Here is a 20,498-nt window from a genome sequence, read left to right as displayed (position 1 = left end):
CTGGGTCCAGATGGGTCTCCAGCTCCTCCCTTAGAGTGGGTAATTATTACCCACTAATTGGTTTACACCGGGTTGCAAGTATTGACTAAAATGGCCTCAATCATATTGGTCCCTGATTCAGATTTCAATAGGGGTTGAGAAAGAATTTTAGTCACTTTCTCACACTATTTCTTCCTATGACGCATTGACATTGACAGGGCGTGCACAGCCTCTAGAATCACAACCTTAGTTGTACCAGTGCGATAACCTTAAATTCTCTCAATTCTTACCTGTTGAGTAAAAACCCTGAAGCTGATCGGAAATCGTAACCAGGTTAAAGAGATAACAGAATTAACAACTAATACTTACCACTTCCAAAATCCCTCAGACACCTAAGTCATAACTAATTAATAATCATAATGAATAGATAATGCATAGGCAAAAGCTCAATATCACCTTTTGTTAAATACTAACCATTTCTCCTGGCTTTGTGGGTAATCGGGCCTCTTCTCCCTTTCCTCTGTGAGCAGAGTGACTTCTCGGAGTAATAATTCTGTGAGGTTCTCTATCAACGACACTGTAGCTTCTCTAACCTTTGGCTTCTCCTCTCCCCTTTGGCTTTTCTTCTTCTCTTCCCTTTGGCTTCTCTTCTTCTCTCCCCTTTTTATTTCCCCTTGTTCTTCTCTTCTTCTCTCCCCTGGCTCTGTGAAAGAGGTGTGATGGTGTGTACTGTTGAGAACCACCTAAGGTACGTTGGTAGAGGTGTGTAGAGAGGAGAAGAGTAGAGGGACAAGAGTACTGGACTCTCATCTCTCTCTGTGGTACTTTTGCATAAGAACAACAGACATGGGAAAAGACACACATTCTCTATAGGATGTACCTTGTATTCCAACTATGCAGTTGGACTACTACTTTAAATCAAACATTAAAATTGATTTGCTGGTAAAGATCAAGCTTTGACATTGTAAGATTGGTTCCTTGGTTTTAAAACAAATTCATTATTGAGTGAGTGTTTATATTAGAGACAAGTGGTGTCTCGGGAGATTTCAGTACACTCACGAGTGTGTCTGCGTCCAGGAACACACATTTGCTGTATTGGGTGAGGGTCCAACAGTGGAGCTTGGTAAAAGTGACCCCCAGTTCTGGTTGTCCCAGCCAAGATAGTTGTGCTTGGTCTCCACTGTCCAGCATGTCCACCTGGACCTGGTCAAACACATGGCCCAGGGCAGCCCTATCGGGAGAGAACACAGGATTTACTACAACTACAATCAGATTTTACATGACTTCAATACACAAAAAATACACTAGGTCCGCAGTGCACTCAGGATTGCAAAAGACTCCATCCAGGGAATCTAATACCCCCTTAACTGATGAGAGACAAAATACTGCATTTGTCTGATTTTTCAAGGACCTCTGTCACAGACAGAGTATAACTTCCATTCAAATTCGAATAGGTCATGGATCACTCTCCATGACTCAGCGATATCCTATTATATTTCTGTCCGAGATGCAGGGACTTCTCTCACCGTGCCTGGCTAGAGACATTAGTGGAGACCATCACAACAGTCTGGCGTGTGGTCCTGTGTCGTGGGTAAACACTGTCCTACCACCAGAGCCCCCATGCAGTAGCAGTCTGTGGTGGCACAGGAAGACAAAGGCCTGGTTCGCTGGTGGCACAGGAAGACAAAGGCCTGGTTTGCTGGTGGCACAGGAAGACAAAGGCCTGGTTCGCTGGTGGCACAGGAAGACAAAGGCCTGGTTCGCTGGTGGCACAGGAAGACAAAGGCCTGGTTCGCTGGTGGCACAGGAAGACAAAGGCCTGGTTCGCTGGTGGCACAGGAAGACAAAGGCCTTGTTCGCTGGTGGCACAGGAAGACAAAGGCCTGGTTCGCTGGTGGCACAGGAAGGAAGAGTGGGAGGTGTTATTTATAGAAATAGATGACTAACACCCAGCAGGGGAGTTTCGCAGTTTTACAGTGCCATCAGCATTATGTTCTTTAAGAGTTAAAAGTAGTTCCTTTCTCAAGCACTTCCTCTTTTCCTCTTGCATTAATTAGAGAGTGCAAGAGAGTGATGTCAATCAACTCGACACTGACAGGTTATATTAAAATGGTTATGATATAATGATGAGAACTTACCTGGCATGGTGTGTGACAGCGACTCCTCTAAATGAATTAACAACTTGAGGCAGAGGTAAAAGTGATAAATGGTATTAAAAGTGTCAAAGTGATAGATCAGGTCCCGCACCGCTGGCAGAGAGGACTTGGCAGAAAATGCACTGGTTTCCCCAAAAATGAAACTCCAATATGTTGATGATACTGTAGTCTGACAGTCCAGCGAGTCCAGCAGTAGTAACTGTCCCACAAACAATAGATACAGAATGATCAGTATAAAGTAATAAAAAAAATGTACAGCCATTTCGATTGAGAGTTTATCTAAAGCCAGGGAGTGTAACCTCAAGCTGGTAGCTACACAAATACATCTGATGTTTTTAGACCAAGAGCAAATCAGAGAGAGTCTATTTGAGTTCTCAGTCATGTGTCACTGGTCATTTGACTAAAATGAAAACCTGCAGGGTTTAAGCAGGACCTTCAGCAACTGTACTCTAGAGTCTGCAGTAGTCCAACCCCTGGAACTAAGTGAATAGTACTATGTACAGGTGCATTCCATTCAGTGTAGAACCGTTGGTCAATTTTCATGATATACAAATTAATGGTACTATGGACAACAACACTGATGTTGAAACTTGATGGAAAACAACATTAAATAAAAATACCAATCAATTGTAAAAAAGTTAACTTTATTGATAACAACATTATCAACAGCCCTCTATTGTCTTTCAGAGAAGGAATTAAACTTCCTTCAAAACACACAAAACAACTAACTACAATCAACTAAGTCAACAAAGGATTTCCTGTATTGGTAAAGAATAAGCAGTAACACTTCTTCAGTTACAGTTACATAAAAGGTTTTAATTACATGTGCTGAAAGTTAAAGGAGAACAAAAATGGCATATATCACACAGCAAAAAAGCAGCAGCGCTTTTATATGCATTCTTCATTAGCATTTACAGCACAAGTGACATGGTGGAATATGCTGGTTTTCCAGTTTGGTATCAACCCCAGGTATCAATTTCTATTCTTATCTGTATTGCATCAGGAATAAAGTAATCATACATACAAATCTTAAACAAGTATAACTTAAAAATAACCACTTCTCAGTATAAATGTTGTTTTGTAAATAAACATGCACAATGGATTTATTTTTTTACATTTCTGTCTATTTACCATGTGCATTTATGGTATCTTTCCTCACATAAACACTAACGAGTGGCTTGCACCCCAAGCAATTAACTTACTAGAAGACACGACGTGATGCAGCTAAAAGTTCAGCTTGAAACCAATCCTCATCCCAAATAGTACCCTACACATTCTTTTCATATCCACCAAAATAATCCCTTTCTCTAAAGCACTTTTTCCATTATACCTTAATCTATACAAACATTTCTAAATCCTTCTATTAAAATGTAATCCAATTAATAAGTACATGAGTGTGCCATGTTGTAAAAGTATCCTTTGTGTGCATGGTTTGTTTTGATTAGTGTATCTACAGACTCGCCTGGGTTATATTTTAAAACAAGCGCTGACATTTGAAGAAAAGAGAGATCCTACTGCCAATCAGAATTTAATAGACGTGGAGACAGTTAAAGTAAAACAAATATGAAAGCTATGTGCAATGTAAACACAGAGAAATGTAAAATGTAGTTGTGGATACCAGCTAGGCCTACTAAAGTATGAAATGAAAATTAAATGAAAAGTGATGAAAAATCAGCATGTTGAAAGACAATTGTTTGGTACCGCACAATATACAATGAAAATGATCGATACATCTTCGATGCAAAAAACATGTATTCAAGTTGTAAATCTAAGTGTCTTTACACAGCTAGATAAGGCAACAAAAAAAAACATATAACTAACATTCTCCAAAAGTTAAATTCCAAATGAAAGACAAATGAAAAAATATATATAGATTTTATTGTATTTTTTTGCCCACTGACGTCTCCAGCAGACAGTTGATACCTGCTGATGGAAGAAGGTGTTTCTTTGCTAAAGGTGAGGTTCCTCTATGATGATCTGATCGAAGTTAGAGCGACCTGAGCAAGTTGCTCATCACTGGAATCAGAGGAAGCACAGAAATAATGGTTATGTTACATTGACAAAACAAAAAAACAATACATTGGAATTTAAAAGAACTTAAAACCCTTCTCAGCAGACCTTTTCCGAGCGTTCCTTTGCCCTAATCTGTAGAGAAACAGAGGAGAAGCAAGATCCACCCAGAGAAAAGGCAGGAAAACTGAACAGGAATACCAGATGGAGATAGTAGGTAGGCAGTATTTAGGAAGGTAGTAGATAGTGTAGGTAGTATATTGGAGTAGTGGGTAGTATATTGTAGGAGAGGGACTAGTGAGATCGTGTAATAACTAGTGCTTACATTGGGGACCAGACTGAGCTCCACGTGCGTTCTTTCCACTTTCTGGGTCTACACCTGAATGAAGAAATACATAAGCATTTACATCGAAGAACATGTTATGTGCCACAGACAACTTTATAGTGGGACCTCTAGACCCTTGTATCTTGCCCTGAGACATGGTTGTAGACTTGTATTAGATGCCATACAGGGATCTACAGCCAGGGCAACCTTGTATCCACTACTACACATACTGTACTGTACGTATCCCAATCCCATTCACTCACCTCCCTGAATCTTGAAACACAGTTTCTTCTTCTGGTAGGCAAAGTAGCTGGAGGCAGCACCAAGGAGGGCCACTCCTATTGCACTCACTACGCCAGCGATCTGACCAGATCCAGCTTCTACATCTACACAACAAAAAGATCCATTGTCGTTGTTGTTCAGTTGATAAGGTTACGCTAGATGTTTTCTCTCTGACTGATTCTTATTAACCTTCCTGCTGTGTTCCGGTCGAATTGGACCGATTTACAAGTTTTCTCTCTGAAAATTGTAGTTCATTTAATCTGATTGTCATAAGGTTCCATGACTTTGTCCACACAGGGCATCTGAATACACAAAATACATTTTGATGATTTTTGATGTTTTATTTAACTTTTGTACAGCTGTGGTGTTCCCGGTCAAAAATGACCGGTCATTAGAAATTAATGGGTGAGACTACAATTAGTGTATAAAATTGAGTTCAGGCACATGCCCATTCATCAGATGGACACACTTCCTTTCCCAGACCCCCAAATGCATGTGTGTTTGAGCAAACACACACACACACACACACACACACACACACACCTCACTCCCATTCTTGGCTTCCATGGCAACCCCCACGGGAACCTTTCCCCAATAGAATCTTTCCCCCACGGGAACCACACCTGTTGGCATTCTTACAAACAATCGCAACATTGTTTCAATAATATATAGAACTTTTTTCGCAGCTCTGGTATATAAAGCTTTTTTGAGGCCTTGCTCACAATTCATTCTGTGGCAGCACAATGACCAAACGATATACTGTATGTGAGGCTCTTGATCATATCTTTTATCATGACACTGGTGAGGAGAGAGTCCTTGTTAAACTTTGACACAAATTAGTCTGTGATAAATAGCACAATATGTTTCATCTGAGTATTAATCCATAATTAATCTGTAAATAATCCATACATTATGCTTTTTTTACTCATAAACGAGTTGTATGAGCTCAGGTCAATGAGGCCTACAGGCCATTAATAGCAAATAGAAGTTCAAACCTTGTAATGTTCACAAGAACTTAAGTTGATAAAAGATCTAACACAACATTAGGTGATAATATATGTATTATTATGGATTTATAATCAGCTATAATGGGCCGGTAATTTTGGACCGGGAACACAGAATGAATTAACATGACACAGGAGGGTTAAAGTCTATTAAAGAAAGTGTGTGTGAGTGAGGCTATTATTCATGTTGCATAACTTGCCTTTTTTTTTACGAAAACATAAGGCTCTAGTCTAGTTGCACACCAATGGAAAACATTTTGAAACTATACCATAATTCCACCAGGTGGTGGTCGAGAGCCTTTTTATGACGGCATCTGGTTGTAATGTGCTGGCAAAGTATTTCTGGGTAGAAAATAGTGCAACAACTGAACACTATGGGGTCTGAAACACAAGTATTCCAGTTTCTCTTTAAAAACATTTATAAACTATCTCGACAAAAAAACATGAAACCATGAAACCTCAGAGAAAGCCACAACCCAGTGATACAGTGAAGGACATTACACAAGCCCAACTCCAAGGACACAGAAAGTAACAAACAAAGAAATACACAATGGGATTAAAGTGAACAAACACTTGAACTTTTGATGAATAAACCTTACATACAAGTAAAGACTGGTTTTTCCCATAGAGAACCACTGTGAGTAATAGTGCATTGAAACAGGGTGGTGCCCAGAGTAAAAACTGGATGACACCCCAACAAACGGTGACTTACTGCTGGAGAATGCAACCTACCGCCTGTGGCTACAATCGTACAGTTCAGTCCAATAACCTTCACTCACAGTCACACATGCAAACTATATTCTTCAAGAGCCGGGTGCATGGATTCCATCAACAGAAACCATGCTATGTGTTATACCAGAACATCATAAATCAGAACACCGTTCAGTAGGCTTTATTAACATCTGAAGGAATACAACAACAGACAAAGAGACGACAATAGCAATGTGTTGATAACTAACCTCTCCGCTGTAACACACACAAGAAAAAGAGGTAGTACTTCTAACATGGTAAGACGCGTTGTAATGGAAACAATATTTTGTATTTGAATGCAAGTGGCCAAGGAAACATACCCCAATGAAAAAGACATCCTTCAACCTTACAGGAACATTCACCGTGATACATAAATCATTTGTAAACGCACAAGATTGTATAACCTCTTCTGGCTTAGCAAATATATCCTTCAGCGTTTCAGAATAAGTAATCAATGTAGTCAATATTGGAAGATGAGAGAACTGCATGTCAGTTTGTTCTAGAACACATTAGCACAAAAAAAGTGTTGGATCTTTCAACCGAGTGCTGTGAAGTTTGGCTATGCTAGGAATGTGTGCCGACTAGGCCTCTGTGAGGGGCTGTTAGGACTAGGCTGCAAAAGCCTTAGTAAGTAACAGGCTTAGGGTACAGTAATGACGGGCATGTAATGACAGGATGCGACACAGGAAAAACGTTCAAACAAAGACCTTCCCAAGAGTGTCAGACATCTGTTTTACATCTGGACTATGACCCATAATTGTCCAAATTTGTAAACATAGAATGCTTCTCTAGCCTTTTTACATCTTCGTTATTTTTTGCATTAATTGACATGTCATCTGGAAAGACTATCACACAAGAAGGAACACACACATGAAACAACTACATGCAATGCATAAGAACGCCTCAAAAACCATACTAACCGTGGAAAATGTGGTTTCCACTGGCAAGTGACCAAATAGGGAGCCAAAAAACGGAGGGGCCAATAAAATAACCTTGATAATATCCGGAACGACTGTCTTTAGGCTTATAGCTGTAACATTTTACAAAACAGAATCCCATAAGCTCAACACACAGGGATGATTCAGAAACTGGGACTTCAGAAAGTAAAGAGAAGGGTGGGGTGTCAGAGGGGATGAGAGCACACCCACTCCTTAAGGGATAAAACCTCTGAACTTTGTACTAACCCTAGCTTTAACCCAGTGAAAACTGGAGCCTACACTCAGAAAAAAAGGATCTCTCTAGAACCTAAAAGAGTTATTTGGCTGTCCTATAGGAGAATCCCGTTTGGTTCCAAGTAGAACCAAAGAGAGTTCTACATGGAACCCAAAAGGGTTATCCTATAGGGACAGCCAAATAAAGTGTACAAACCATTGCTTTGTAAGATCAGCCCTGAGAGGTGTTTTAAAGCACCTCAAACTTTTAACACCACGTAAACAACTAATCAGAACACTCCCTCATATCTGAGCACCAATCAGAACATAGCTGGATAGATGACTTCCTGATTCCTGAACGTCACTGGAGGCTCATTCATTGGCCCACATCCAAAAGCTCCATGACCTTCTCTAACAGAGGCAACACTGCTTGCTTTATGTTGGATATCCAAACATGGACACCCTCTGGCATGTTAGCATCTAGCATCTTCAGGAATTGGCCCCACAGTAGGTCTAGATCTGCAACGACACAGAATCGTACCTGGGTTTTAGGCTATGGCCAATAGTGTGCACCCAATCAAGCCAATCAGAGTTAATTCCCCTTTGTATCCCAAACCAATAGTTCCCAATGTTCCCATAAAGCTTACTGTACTTATTTACCCAGAAGTTAAACTATACTGCTCAAAAAAATAAAGGGAACACTTAAACAACACATCCTAGATCTGAATGAAAGAAATAATCGTATTAAATACTTTTTTCTTTACATAGTTGAATGTGCTGACAACAAAATCACACAAAAATAATCAATGGAAATCCAATTTATCAACCCATGGAGGTCTGGATTTGGAGTCACACTCAAAATTAAAGTGGAAAACCAGGTAAGTACAGGCTGATCCAAGTACAGGCTGATCCAACTTTGATGTAATGTCCTTAAAACAAGTCAAAATGAGGCTCAGTAGTGTGTGTGGCCTCCACGTGCCTGTATGACCTCCCTACAACGCCTGGGCATGCTCCTGATGAGGTGGCGGATGGTCTCCTGAGGGATCTCCTCCCAGACCTGGACTAAAGCATCCGCCAACTCCTGGACAGTCTGTGGTGCAACGTGGCGTTGGTGGATGGAGCGAGACATGATGTCCCAGATGTGCTCAATTGGATTCAGGTCTGGGGAACGGGCGGGCCAGTCCATAACATCAATGCCTTCCTCTTGCAGGAACTGCTGACACACTCCAGCCACATGAGGTCTAGCATTGTCTTGCATTAAGAGGAACCCAGGGCCAACCGCACCAGCATATGGTCTCACAAGGGGTCTGGGGATCTCATCTCGGTACCTAATGGCAGTCAGGCTACCTCTGGCGAGCACATGGAGGGCTGTGCGGCCCCCCAAAGAAATGCCATCCCACACCATGACTGACCCACTGCCAAACCGGTCATGCTGGAGGATGTTGCAGGCAGCAGAACGTTCTCCACGGCGTCTCCAGACTCTGTCACGTCTGTCACGTGCTTAGTGTGAACCTGCTTTCATCTGTGAAGAGCACAGGGCGCCAGTGGCGAATTTGCCAATCTTGGTGTTCTCTGGCAAATGCCAAACGTCCTGCACGGTGTTGGGCTGTAAGCACAACCCCCACCTGTGGACGTCGGGCCCTCATACCACCCTCATGGAGTCTGTTTCTGACCGTTTGAGCAGACATGCACATGTGTGGCTTGCTGGAGGTCATTTTGCAGGGCACTGGCAGTGCTTCTCCTGCTCCTCCTTGCACAAAGGCGGAGGTAGCGGTCCTGCTGCTGGATTGTTGCAATCCTCCACGTCTCCTGATGTACTGGCCTGTCTCCTGGTAGCGCCTCCATGCTCTGGACACTACGCTGACAGACACAGCAAACCTTCTTGCCACAGCTCGCATTGATGTGCCATCCTGGATGAGCTGCACTACCTGAGCAACTTGTGTGGGTTGTAGACTCCGTCTCATGCTACCACTAGAGTGAAAGCACCGCCAGCATTCAAAAGTGACCAAAACATCAGCCAGGAAGCATAGGAACTGAGAAGTGGTCTGTGGTCCCCACCTGCAGAACCACTCCTTTATTGGGGGTGTCTTGCTAATTGCCTATAATTTACACCTGTTGTCTATTCCACTTGCACAACAGCATGTGAAATTTATTGTCAATCAGTGTTGCTTCCTAAGTGGACAGTTTGATTTCACAGAAGTGTGATTGACTTGGAGTTACATTGTGTTGTTTAAGTGTTCCCTTTATTTTTTGAGCAGTGTATATTTCTTGCCACTTAGGAAAATATTGCCATCCTCAAGCCTCCACTTGCACTATTTGATGAGGGAATCCTCAAAGCATGTTGCAACACATTTAGTTTGATAGACCTCATCCGCTCAGCGCAGCCCTTTAATTTGTTATATTATTCATTTTCAATATCTGTGCTGTGTTTGGATTGAAACAGGGAGTATAGAACAACATAATCTGACCGTGAGGAGCAGACACTAAAACCAGGGAAACAATCAGCCAACTTCCTCTGAGAGAGAAAAGGGATATGACTATAAAAGCACAGAGCTCAGTCCCTCAAGAGGTGTGGGAAGAATTCTTTGTCACTGAGATTCTTCATACTGCAGGCCTTTGACATCATGGTAAAGATGAGTGGTAAGAGTTAAATGAAAGGACTGGGTGTGGGTACAGTGGGCGAATACAGACTCTAAAGATTCCACCTAAATCTGGTGCAAAATAGCCAGAGAAATAGCCGTTTAACTTGACAAATGGCACCCCATATAATTCCCCCTCTGAGACGCTTGATAATTAACATTATTTATTGAGGAAATGAATGGATTGATTGTTTTACCTTGAGGTTGATCTGCAGGAGCACCACCTCCTCCTGAAGAGGGAAAAAGAAAGCGAGAAAGTGTACTTTGATTTTTCAGTATTACTGTTTTGAATCAGTTTTACTAGCAGCATGCAAGAACTTCAGACAAACTTCAGGCAAACCGAAAGTGCTATAATGGCGTACCATTGGGATCTGAGGGAGCAGGGTCAGCGGCACGTGCTATATATATATAGTATATATAGTATATAGTATATACTTCTAGACATACTGTACATATGTCACGACTTCCGCCGAAGTTGGTGCCTCTCCTTGTTCGGGCAGTGTTCGGCGGCCGACGTCACCGACTTTCTAGCCTCCACCGATCTACATTTATTTTTCCATTTGTTTTGTCTGTATTGTACACACCTGGTTCCCATTTCGTTTGAATTATTTCCCTATTTAACCCTCTGGAGCCATCATGGTTTTGTGCGTGTTTATTGTTGTCAGTTGTCTCGTTTATGTGATTCTGGATTTCCGTTCTCCTTGTTGGAGGATTATTTTGGAGTAAAGTTACTATTATTACTCATCTCTGTGTCCTGCGCCTGACTCCGCCTTACCCACATCACCTAGACTCTGACAACATAGAAGTAGCTAGAGAGGCCTGTGTGTGCTATTTACATGTATGTGCAAATGTTCATGAAGACTTCAGAGATTTATTGTATAAAGACTTCATAGAGTTGGTCAAATATTTCCAGATTCCTTTCAACATGTCGTCTTTAGCTTTCTAAAGCTCTCGTCCAAAGGGGCTCTAGTCATTAACTGTGAGGGCTGAAATCTTTCTCTTACACCAAGTTAGATGACAGTTAATTTCAGTTTGTTTCCAGCTCCTCTGGACTCTCCACAGTATCATGCAGGATAGCATCAGACTAACAGGCATATGGCACTAATTACATTGGTAACCATGAGGGGTTTTTCTCTTCCCTATTTCTGCTTTTTTCTCTCTTTTGTAAAGAACAAGTAATTACTTCCATTCTAAGTGACTAAGAGGGAAAAGAGAAAGGAAATGCGTATACAGTTTTAAGACAGAACGGTTGTTTTAGTCCACAGGGAATTTAGCACTGCAATTCATTTTAATATGGCAACAATGGATCATTTCTGTCGGGTCCCCAGCCTCCCCGACATACTCTATTGTGCGTATTTTGACGTATGCTAGTCTGAGTAGAAACTACTTTCCCTCAACAGTAAGATTGCAGGCCTATTGTTGGAAGTCAAACCCATTAACTAATTTGTTTGAACAACACCCTTTGTCTTGCCTGTGCCACTGCTTCTAAACTTATTTCATAACAGAAATTCAATAATAAAAGCCCTAAATGTCCTACCTCCTCCTCCACCTCCCTTGCCGGGATCAGGCTTGTAGTCACCGTTATCGCTCACATCAAACAGGTCTTTGTCTCCGAAGGACCCGCCACCTTCCAGATGAAAACAGTATAGCAACAGTGAGTCAGTAACAATTAGCATTGTTTTCCTGAGAGTCCATAATAACAATAGACAGTAGCACACACATAGTATATGATCATCAAACTGAGGAAATAAATTAATATATCCAATGCTTAGTACCGGTGCCTCCATCTTTAGGTGGAACAACAGCTGGTTTACCCGGTACGGGATCTATGGATGATAGACATTACAGAACAAGGAAGAGGAGTGGGAAGTTATATTACATTATAACACGTTATCATAACATTATAATATGTTTTCACACTGGGAAGCATGCCACTAGTGCCTCATACCATTTCCTCCGACATTAGATGTGAAAATATCAGTGCTTACAATCACTTAAGCTCTTAAGTGAAAGTGACAGTGTGGTTTAGCAGGTTTTGAAAGCTCAAGAGGCCCAGCTTCTTATCAAGAGAAGTGAGAGTGTGAGAGTCACTGGACGCAAAGCAGAGGGAATCTCCTTTACATATCCAGCCATCACCATGTCTCAAGACATCTCAAGACGTCTCAAGACAAAAGGTGATTGCTGGGTATGTAAAGGCTGCTGAGGAAAAGCTTAATCATAGATAACAGTGGGTATGATTCATCACAAGCCCGGTTGATTGCTTGATTTAATTATTGATTCATTGTTTGTTTGTTTGTTTGATTGGGTTAAGTAAACAGGGAGGGAGGGACAAAGAGAGAATCCCCAATATAGACCTGCACTAAATAGAAAGACTTCTTCCCTAGACTGAGAACCTAACAATAACTTTGACTTTACCTGGACCCAAGGCATCAGACAGGTCAAAACCCATCCCATCTATGAAGAGAAAATATAACAGAAAACATTCTATGATTGTATCATTTACAATGAATGACATCTCCCATCTTGAGGTCAATACTAGGTTTGCTTTAGGAATCAGAACCAGGGCCTAAAATTAACTGTTTGGTCTGCAGCCACTGTGACAGGTACTCGCCACTCAGATTTTTTACCAGCCAAAACATTTTATTTTTTTAACAGATGACCATGCTTTGTAATGTTTCTAAAACAAGAAATGTATTAGTAAGAAGCAATGTGGTATATTGGGATACAGGATTCATATTTCATTGTGCGATTAGCAGCTATGAAACAAAACAGCAGAAATACTTTGAAAACAGCTACTGCAGCATTTTTCTGCAATAAATTGCCACTCGCACTTTTGACTATTTTATTCACAAATGTAATTCTCGCACTGTAGAGACCTGCAAATTGAACACTGTGGCTGGTGAAATAGACATTCTTATCCGCCAATACCTATTCTACCCGCATTTGGCGGGTGGTGGATGTTAATTTTATGCACTGATCAGAATGTCTTCCTGTGTTCAATAATCTGAGAGCTAGAATCCTGATCAAATAGGATGGATACTGTAATTACAAGTGATGGGTGTTACTTCAGCTGGTTGAGTTAATTTACTTACCATCAGCTGGTTTTTTGGGATCTACTGGTGCGGGAGCAGGAAGGGCAGGTTTGGGATCTGGAAAGGGCATCAAGTATATCAACTATAAGAGCATTGTATTCCACATTGGGAAAATGATTGGACAAATGATTGGACAACATATTTAGTCAAGAACACATTAAATAAACACATTGACGTATCCATAAAATCTAAATCATCTGAGAACAGAAAGAAAATCTTAGTTGAAATACATGAGCTATCCATTCATTTGACATTTGTCGGCCATAGATGCCTTTCTAGTTCCACCTTCTTTAGGAGGGATCCCAGCTGGTTTCTCAGGCTCTTAGAAGAGGAAAGGTGAATCAAGGAAAATCGATTAAAAAAGCCTCAACATTGAACCATAATTCCCAGGATTTTCACCTTTGAGTTTTACCATTTTAAAGCCAGGAAAGGAAAACTTAGAAATATAGCATAATAAGATAAGGTGATCGAGGCTGGGATTTGCTGAAAGGGATGGGTGTTTAATTTAGCCAGTTATTACTGGTTGAATATAACTGAATACCATAACAGTATAACTATACAATTTGATGGAGTTATAAATCTATCACCCAAATTGCAAACTTGATGAACCCTTAAAGCAAATCAGTAAAAAAGAAATCTGACACAAGGAATGATCCAATCTTATTATCCCAGCACCAACGAGCTGATGAGAGACTTACCACAGCTGTTGAATGGGAAGTGTAACCAAATGTAAGTCTGATATATAGAAAAGTTCAAGAGGAAAACCAACACCAACTTAGACAAAGAGGGAGCCATCTACACCTATTATTGTGTCACTTTACCTTCTGGACCAAGAGCATCGAATAGATCTAATCCTCCTCCTGGAGATGAAGAAATGTAATAACATTTATTTATGCTTATAGCATGATTATAACACTGTCAACACAGAAGAATCTGGTCATGCAGAGGGGTATTTGAAGAAGTGTGACAACACAAAGATAATCCTTGCATAGAGTTGATAAGAGTCCCTTCAGGGGCTGGGCCACCCTACAGTCACATGCTGTGCTCATATTATGTTTCTTTAAAGTGGTTAATGATGTGGTTCATGTTGAGTCATATGAGTTGTGACTAATGAGTTGTCTATCTTCCCTTGCTAGTGACTTCTTGTTGACTTGCAGAGTTTGTTTCATCCCACAGTCAGTGTTATATTATGTGACAGGTTTCCCTACCTGGACTGGGATCCTTTGCAGGTTTCTTTGGCTGTTTTGGAATAGCAGTTGCCTTAGGTTTATCTATACAAAGAGAGAGAGATTTTTTTTGCCTTTCATAAAATCATTAATCACATTTCATCTATAAATCTATAAGGCTGGAAATGTTAACAGAAAAAATATCTGTACTATAATAACAGGATCATCATGTGTTATGAGTATTAAGATTTAAAATGGTCATTTCTAATCATATATAAAATATTTTCAGAAGGCCTACATTATATTTGGACATGAAATCCTGTTCAGTAATAACTAATTAACCAATTTGCATTATGCAAAATGCATTCAACTGGATCAGAGCCAGACAGCGCTGTGAGCAGTGCTACAAATAGGCAGAGGAGGAAGACGTACCACCTGAACATGGTGAGGAACAGCCATTACACCTGTTTCATCAATATGAACTACATCTACAGTTGGCTTACCTATCAACAGACATAAAACATTTAAAAAAGATAAAGAAACTTACCAAAATCTAAGGCATCAGCTAGATCAAAGTCTGTGGGACAAAAATGAAATAGTATTGGTCAGCCACAATGTCCAAGACAACGCCAACACACCCACAACACTGGCTGTCTACGCATCTTAGTTAGCACCACTTTCTACTCAACTAACTCAACTAGCTGTTTTAACTGTGTGCTAAAAAGGTTCCATGGAACCACCAGTTGCTATGTGCATGACTGATATTGTGACAGTGTTTGTGCTACTTAACAGCAGGTTGGACATCCTGTATTGGTTGCCTGGCGAGGTTTTGTTATGAAGGAACTGGCCTTGCCTGGCATGCAGTCAGTTGCCACTATAGTCAGTTTCAGTTTGAAGGTTTGAATGACTCATAGACAGCTGAAACCGGAGAGCTGTCTCCTTGAACACTCTACTTTCTCTACTCTGCCTTGGCTGTAGTTAAACCTTTAGGAATTATCCAGGCTAAGACTGAACTAGCGCACTAACTAATTAACTAATTACCTAATTAGCCAACCCACTTAAAATAGAGGCCTCCCAGTTTTGCGTACTGCGTCTGAACCTTCGACTGTATAGGAATAAGGTCTCAAGTGAAACTGAGCAGAAAAGTCAGATAGTTGCTTCTTACACTGTAAAACCAAGTGTTTAGGATCTGAACACATATCTAAACTAACACTTTTCTGAGACACTTTTTAACACGCATCAAGGCATTTAGAATTTAAATGAAAACACATCACAGTGTTTAGATTGTAACCAACAGGACATGTTTATTCATTGTAACACTTTTTAACCACATGAACACGTTTATTCAGCACAAGGCGTTTAGGTTTTAAAAACTAAACACTGGGGGTGTTGCTTTAACACTGTAGGGAGTAAAGCTGTATTTTCATATTTCCCAGCATGCCTCTCAAGTGAATGTGAGCAATGCCAACCCATGACTGTGTTTGTTAGTGACAGAGACATGGTTGTTGCAATAAGTTCAGTCCAAGTGACTACTTAAATTAATCTGTAACCCTTCAGGACCACATATTATACATTGAGTGTATAAACATTGGCAACATCTGCTCTTCCATGACATAAACTGACTGGTGAAAGCTATGATCTGTTATTGATGTCACTTGTTCACTTCAATCAGTGTAGATGAAAGGGAGGAGTATGGTTAAAGGGTTTTAAGCCTTCAAACAATTGAGACATGGATTGTGTATGTGTGCCTTTCAGAGGTTGAATAGGCAAGACAAAATATTAAGGTGCCTTTGAACGGGGTATGGTAGTAGGTGAACTGCAACGCTGCTGGGTTTTTGACGCTCAACAGTTTCCCATGTGTATCAAGAATGGTCCACCAACTTGACACAACTGTGGGAAGCATTGGAGTCAACATGGGCCAGCATCCCTGTAGAATGCTTTCGAGACCTTGTAGAGTCCATGCCTCAACAAATTTAGGCTGTTCTGAGGGCAAAAGGGGGTGCAACTCAATAGTAGGAAGGTGCTCCTAATGTTTTGTACACTCAGTGTACATTTCATAAGGCCTCGACATTGTAGTCTGAAAATCTTGGCTTCTGTGCCACATCAGACCATAAGCAGGACGCTGGTTTGTGATGTGATTAATAATTCCTATCAGAATCCAGCCAGAGGGAGGACATCCAAGAATTTGAAAATTGTATCACCCACAACCTGCAATCAGAATGACTGCTATGGTGAAAGACTTGACAAACAAGACAACCTGAACCAGTGGTTCCCAACCAGGTGTACTAGGACTCCCAGTGTTACTTGACCTAGCCACAAGTGTACTTGAGAATACCCATGAGACTATAGACCTACTAATAAAATACCCATGAGTAAATCAGGGCAGAGCAAATTCTGTTGTGGTACAGTAAATGAAATGACCTAAATCATCTAAACTAAAACAACCATCTTAGTAACGGGTGCAATAAGTCCAACCCCTCACAGATTGGATTCGTTTTTGTTTTATTAAGTTATTTATCTTTCTATAGTATAACATCAATTAATCAATCAATGTGTATGAGGAAACATAGATTTTTAAACAAACTATTCTAAAAATCAACCTGCAACAAAGCATGCTGGGAAATATGATAATGAGGGCCCCTCCCATGTCTTTTTCACTCTGAGAGAGCTACCAGAAATGAACTCAACACAGCCAAGTAACAACAACACCATGCGATTGAAAAGATTTCTTGAATCAAATGTCCTGTCCAGTAAGGTGACAGACATTCCTAACACTGATCTGAATAAGGCATGGGAAGTCACATCAATTTCTAATGACTAAATGCACTCTAAACAGGATGATGAGAAAGTAAACAGTAGTGTTTAAAAACTGAATACTTAAGAGATATATGCTTTCTCCTGGTTGGAAACTGACTGGAAAAAGCTGACTATCATGTTTAATCTTGCAATCTAAATGCCTTTGATTAAGATAATAACCTTTATTGGCTAATCTAAATGCCTAATGTTTAAGTTTTAAACACTGACATTTGGGTTATAAACATGTCACGTGTTTCATGGTTTTACAGTGTACTTTCAGAAGAAAGACCAAGCTATTAACTGTATCAACTAACTAAATATAACCCACTTGTACTAATTATTTCACTGTGTGCTGGACACTTGAGGCAATGATGGGGTAGTATAAAACAGTCAGTTCAGTCTGGCTTTTAAATCTAGACATCACATTTGTCATCATGAAGACAGCGTGCCCATCTGGGTATGCCTGTTGTCAACTCTAGCCAATCCTGGAGCAGCCTCACACAACTAGCAAATGTATTGCCAACTAAGTTTGTTGGAGCTACTTTTTATCTGTATATTTTTCAACTGACACACAAGTACAGAGAGCCTACAAAAAAAACAAGGTTGGCTGAGCGGGCCTTGGCTTGAAAGTGTCTTGAAAGAAGAAAAACTTCAGCGAGAGAGTTGTTAGTATGCAGTACAGGGAACTGTGTTCTGCAAACCTCCCTTACCTTTCAGTAATTAAATCCTGCTAGAAAACAAAACACTCTCTCTGTGCCTTTCAGACTTGCTTTTCAAAGTTGTGCCCAGTCGTGCCAGTTAGCATTGCATGCACATGTGCTTCCCTATGAGCCAAAGACACTACCCTGATTATAAAGGGCAGACTAGACACACCCTTGAGTCATACACTACCACACTAAGATGAGTCAGAACTCTTCTGAGAGCAGGGATTATAAAACTGTACAAGATGTACACAAGTGTTGTAGTAGTCTACACGTTTGTAACAGTGTTATACTGCCTTGCTGTTAAAAACGTATTCAGGATCAGTAGGTCCCCTGTGGGACGGTTGAGCTAACATAGGCTAATGCGATTAGCATGAGGTTGTAAGTAACAAGACAATTTCCCAGGACATAGACATATCTGATATTGGCAGAAAGCTTAAATTCTTGTTGATCTAACTGCACTGTCCAGTTTACAGTAGCTATTACAGTGAAAGAATACCATACTATTGTTTGAGGAGAGTGCACAGTTTTGAACATGAAAAGTTCTTAATAAACAAATTAGGCACATTTGGGCAGTCTTGATACAACATTTTTAACAGAAATGCAATGGTTCATTGGATCAGTCTAAAACTTTGCACATACACTGCTGCCACTTAGTTGCCAAAATCTTAATTGCACCTGGGCTGGAATAATACATTATGGCCTTTCTCTTGCATTTCACAGATGATGGTACAGAAAAACTACAAAGAAAACTGTTGTTTATTTCTTTGCATTATCTTTTACCAAATCTAATGTGTTATATATTCTCCTACATTCCTTTCACATTTCCACAAACTTCAAAGTGTTTCCTTTCAAATGGAACCAAGAAAATGCATATCCTTGCTTCAGGGCCTGAGCTACAGGCAGTTAGATTTGGGTATGTCATTTTAGTCGAAAATTGTGCCCTAACCCAAATAGACATAACACACAGGGGAGACGCAGACATGGAATTTCCCAGTCTATTTTCTTGCCTAAATCTATAAACGTATTACTACTACTTGTAGGCCAATCTTGTGTGTACCTTGTCCAAAGGATAGTCCTAAGCAAGACGTATAACTTTAAATAGGCCTACGTTACCATCAACATAACAACAAAAACAACAAGTAAACAACAACAATAATAGCAATGATCATCATTATCGTCATATTATTATCATTATCATAATAGCTATTCATAAAAGGCCTAATAATGGCTTAGTTATGTATCCTGGGTGGACAAAAAAAACCTTACCTTGTGTTTTCGTCCCTATAGCAAGGGTTACAAGCAAGGCAATCCATAAGCAAGATTTCATGTCTGCTGAATAGGAAAGAAAACAAAGTTTTCCTGAATTATCCGATGCTGGATCGATATGACTATTTTAACTAATTCCTTGCTCAGAGTTCTTTGTCAAAATAAATCGGTAACTTTAGGGTGTGTCAACGTGCGGTGCTGTCCCCTTCCTGTTGCCTACCAGTACTCGAGTGTTCTCCAGTTACAGATAGACAGTCAACTTTCCAACAGAATGAAAGAGCAGTCAGGGTGGGTGTGCTGTGGTAACTTCATAAAATAAAGGCGTTACCCTGGCCGCACATCAGGTCACAAGCTGAGAGAAGCGAGGGGCAGAAGCCTAAATTTACATTGCTGTTGTTGCCTATCATTTACATTTAAGTCATTTAGCAGACGCTCTTATCCAGAGCGACTTACAAATTGGTGCATTCACCTTATGATATCCAGTGGAACAACCACTTTACAATAGTGCATCTAAATATTTTAGGGGGGGGGTTAGAAGGATCAACTGATTGAAAATTAATGTAATTATCCTTACTCAAACGGTATATGAACTGTCTCTATTCAAGTGAAATTATTATTTTATCAGCATATGCGTATAGGCTACACAAAGGCTATTTTGCATCAATTTCATGTTTATGATGTAAAATAATAGAACACTACGTTAAATTATTTCCCAAATACTCCTCAGCAGATCCAAATGTGTGGTACTCCCATAACACATTGGCTATTTGAACGGGGCGATTGTGCCATCTAGCGAGATGTCATGGTTTTAACTTTAATTTGTAACGTGCCTTTCCATACTGTGCGGTGTGCGTAAAAGCGAAGGAAATGTGGCAACTGACCATGGTGAAAATGGTAATGAGAAATAATGTGATTGGCAGCTATACTACAAACTCTCATCTTGTAAAATAGTGTGCAGTAGGCTATGGCCTAATCGATGCAATGCATAGTCTATTAGAGGAAAATGACGAACATCGAATAACAGAGCACGATATTAAAATAATATTTGCCTTATTATTTCCAAAATTATAATAATGAGATTTGAAATCGTCTCTGTTTATCAACATCTGAGGATTATGGAATCATGGTCAGTGTTGTCTATATATAATGATTTATAATCATATTTGTGTTGCTTCAGT

General features: G+C 40.3%; 2 protein-coding genes across 7 annotated transcripts; both read right to left on the bottom strand.

Moving 5' to 3' along the window:
- Positions 1 to 632: 632 nt before the first annotated feature.
- LOC115195998 (glycogenin-1-like) lies at positions 633 to 1,995 on the bottom strand. The gene is made up of 3 exons (XM_029756428.1): positions 1,506 to 1,995; positions 1,039 to 1,210; positions 633 to 682 (listed from the first exon to the last, which is right to left on the bottom strand). Exons 1-3 carry the CDS (start codon positions 1,535 to 1,537, stop codon positions 644 to 646), a joined length of 243 nt encoding a protein of 80 aa, XP_029612288.1. The 5' UTR covers positions 1,538 to 1,995; the 3' UTR covers positions 633 to 643.
- Positions 1,996 to 2,760: 765 nt separating this feature from the next.
- LOC115195997 (CD99 antigen-like protein 2) lies at positions 2,761 to 19,646 on the bottom strand. 6 transcript variants are annotated; one of them, XM_029756423.1, is made up of 13 exons: positions 19,541 to 19,646; positions 19,321 to 19,386; positions 15,102 to 15,131; positions 14,597 to 14,659; positions 14,210 to 14,248; positions 13,389 to 13,445; positions 12,712 to 12,750; positions 12,072 to 12,122; positions 11,834 to 11,923; positions 10,494 to 10,526; positions 4,734 to 4,856; positions 4,471 to 4,524; positions 2,761 to 4,151 (listed from the first exon to the last, which is right to left on the bottom strand). In XM_029756423.1, exons 2-13 carry the CDS (start codon positions 19,379 to 19,381, stop codon positions 4,123 to 4,125), a joined length of 669 nt encoding a protein of 222 aa, XP_029612283.1. In that variant the 5' UTR covers positions 19,382 to 19,386; positions 19,541 to 19,646; the 3' UTR covers positions 2,761 to 4,122. The 6 variants fall into 6 exon arrangements, with proteins under 6 accessions (XP_029612283.1, XP_029612284.1, XP_029612285.1 ...); XM_029756424.1 differs by having other exon boundaries at positions 19,321 to 19,383; positions 19,541 to 19,628; XM_029756425.1 differs by adding an exon at positions 4,254 to 4,280 and having other exon boundaries at positions 19,321 to 19,604.
- Positions 19,647 to 20,498: the final 852 nt, after the last annotated feature.

The sequence above is a fragment of the Salmo trutta genome, chromosome 6 (assembly GCF_901001165.1).
Source record: "Salmo trutta chromosome 6, fSalTru1.1, whole genome shotgun sequence".
NCBI classification, from domain to species: domain Eukaryota; kingdom Metazoa; phylum Chordata; class Actinopteri; order Salmoniformes; family Salmonidae; genus Salmo; species Salmo trutta.
The sequence above is the reverse complement of the archived record's forward strand: the minus strand, read 5'-3'. Positions and strand labels throughout refer to the sequence as shown.

What these genes read in the sequence shown, in the direction of transcription:
- LOC115195998 (XM_029756428.1), bottom strand. Translation starts at nt 1,537, where the DNA reads ATGGTCTCCACTAATGTCTCTAGCCAGGCACG. An exon ending in AATGTCTCTAGCCAGGCACG is followed by an intron (nt 1,211 to 1,505) that starts GTGAGAGAAGTC and finishes CTCTCCCGATAG; the next exon opens with GGCTGCCCTGGGCCATGTGT. An exon ending in TCCTGGACGCAGACACACTC is followed by an intron (nt 683 to 1,038) that starts GTGAGTGTACTG and finishes CCTCTTTCACAG; the next exon opens with AGCCAGGGGAGAGAAGAAGA.
- LOC115195997 (XM_029756423.1), bottom strand. Translation starts at nt 19,381, where the DNA reads ATGAAATCTTGCTTATGGATTGCCTTGCTTGTAACCCTTGCTATAGGG. An exon ending in TCCCAAAAAACCAGCTGATG is followed by an intron (nt 12,751 to 13,388) that starts GTAAGTAAATTA and finishes TTCTCTTCATAG; the next exon opens with ATGGGATGGGTTTTGACCTG. An exon ending in ACCTAAAGATGGAGGCACCG is followed by an intron (nt 11,924 to 12,071) that starts GTACTAAGCATT and finishes TTCATCTGGAAG; the next exon opens with GTGGCGGGTCCTTCGGAGAC.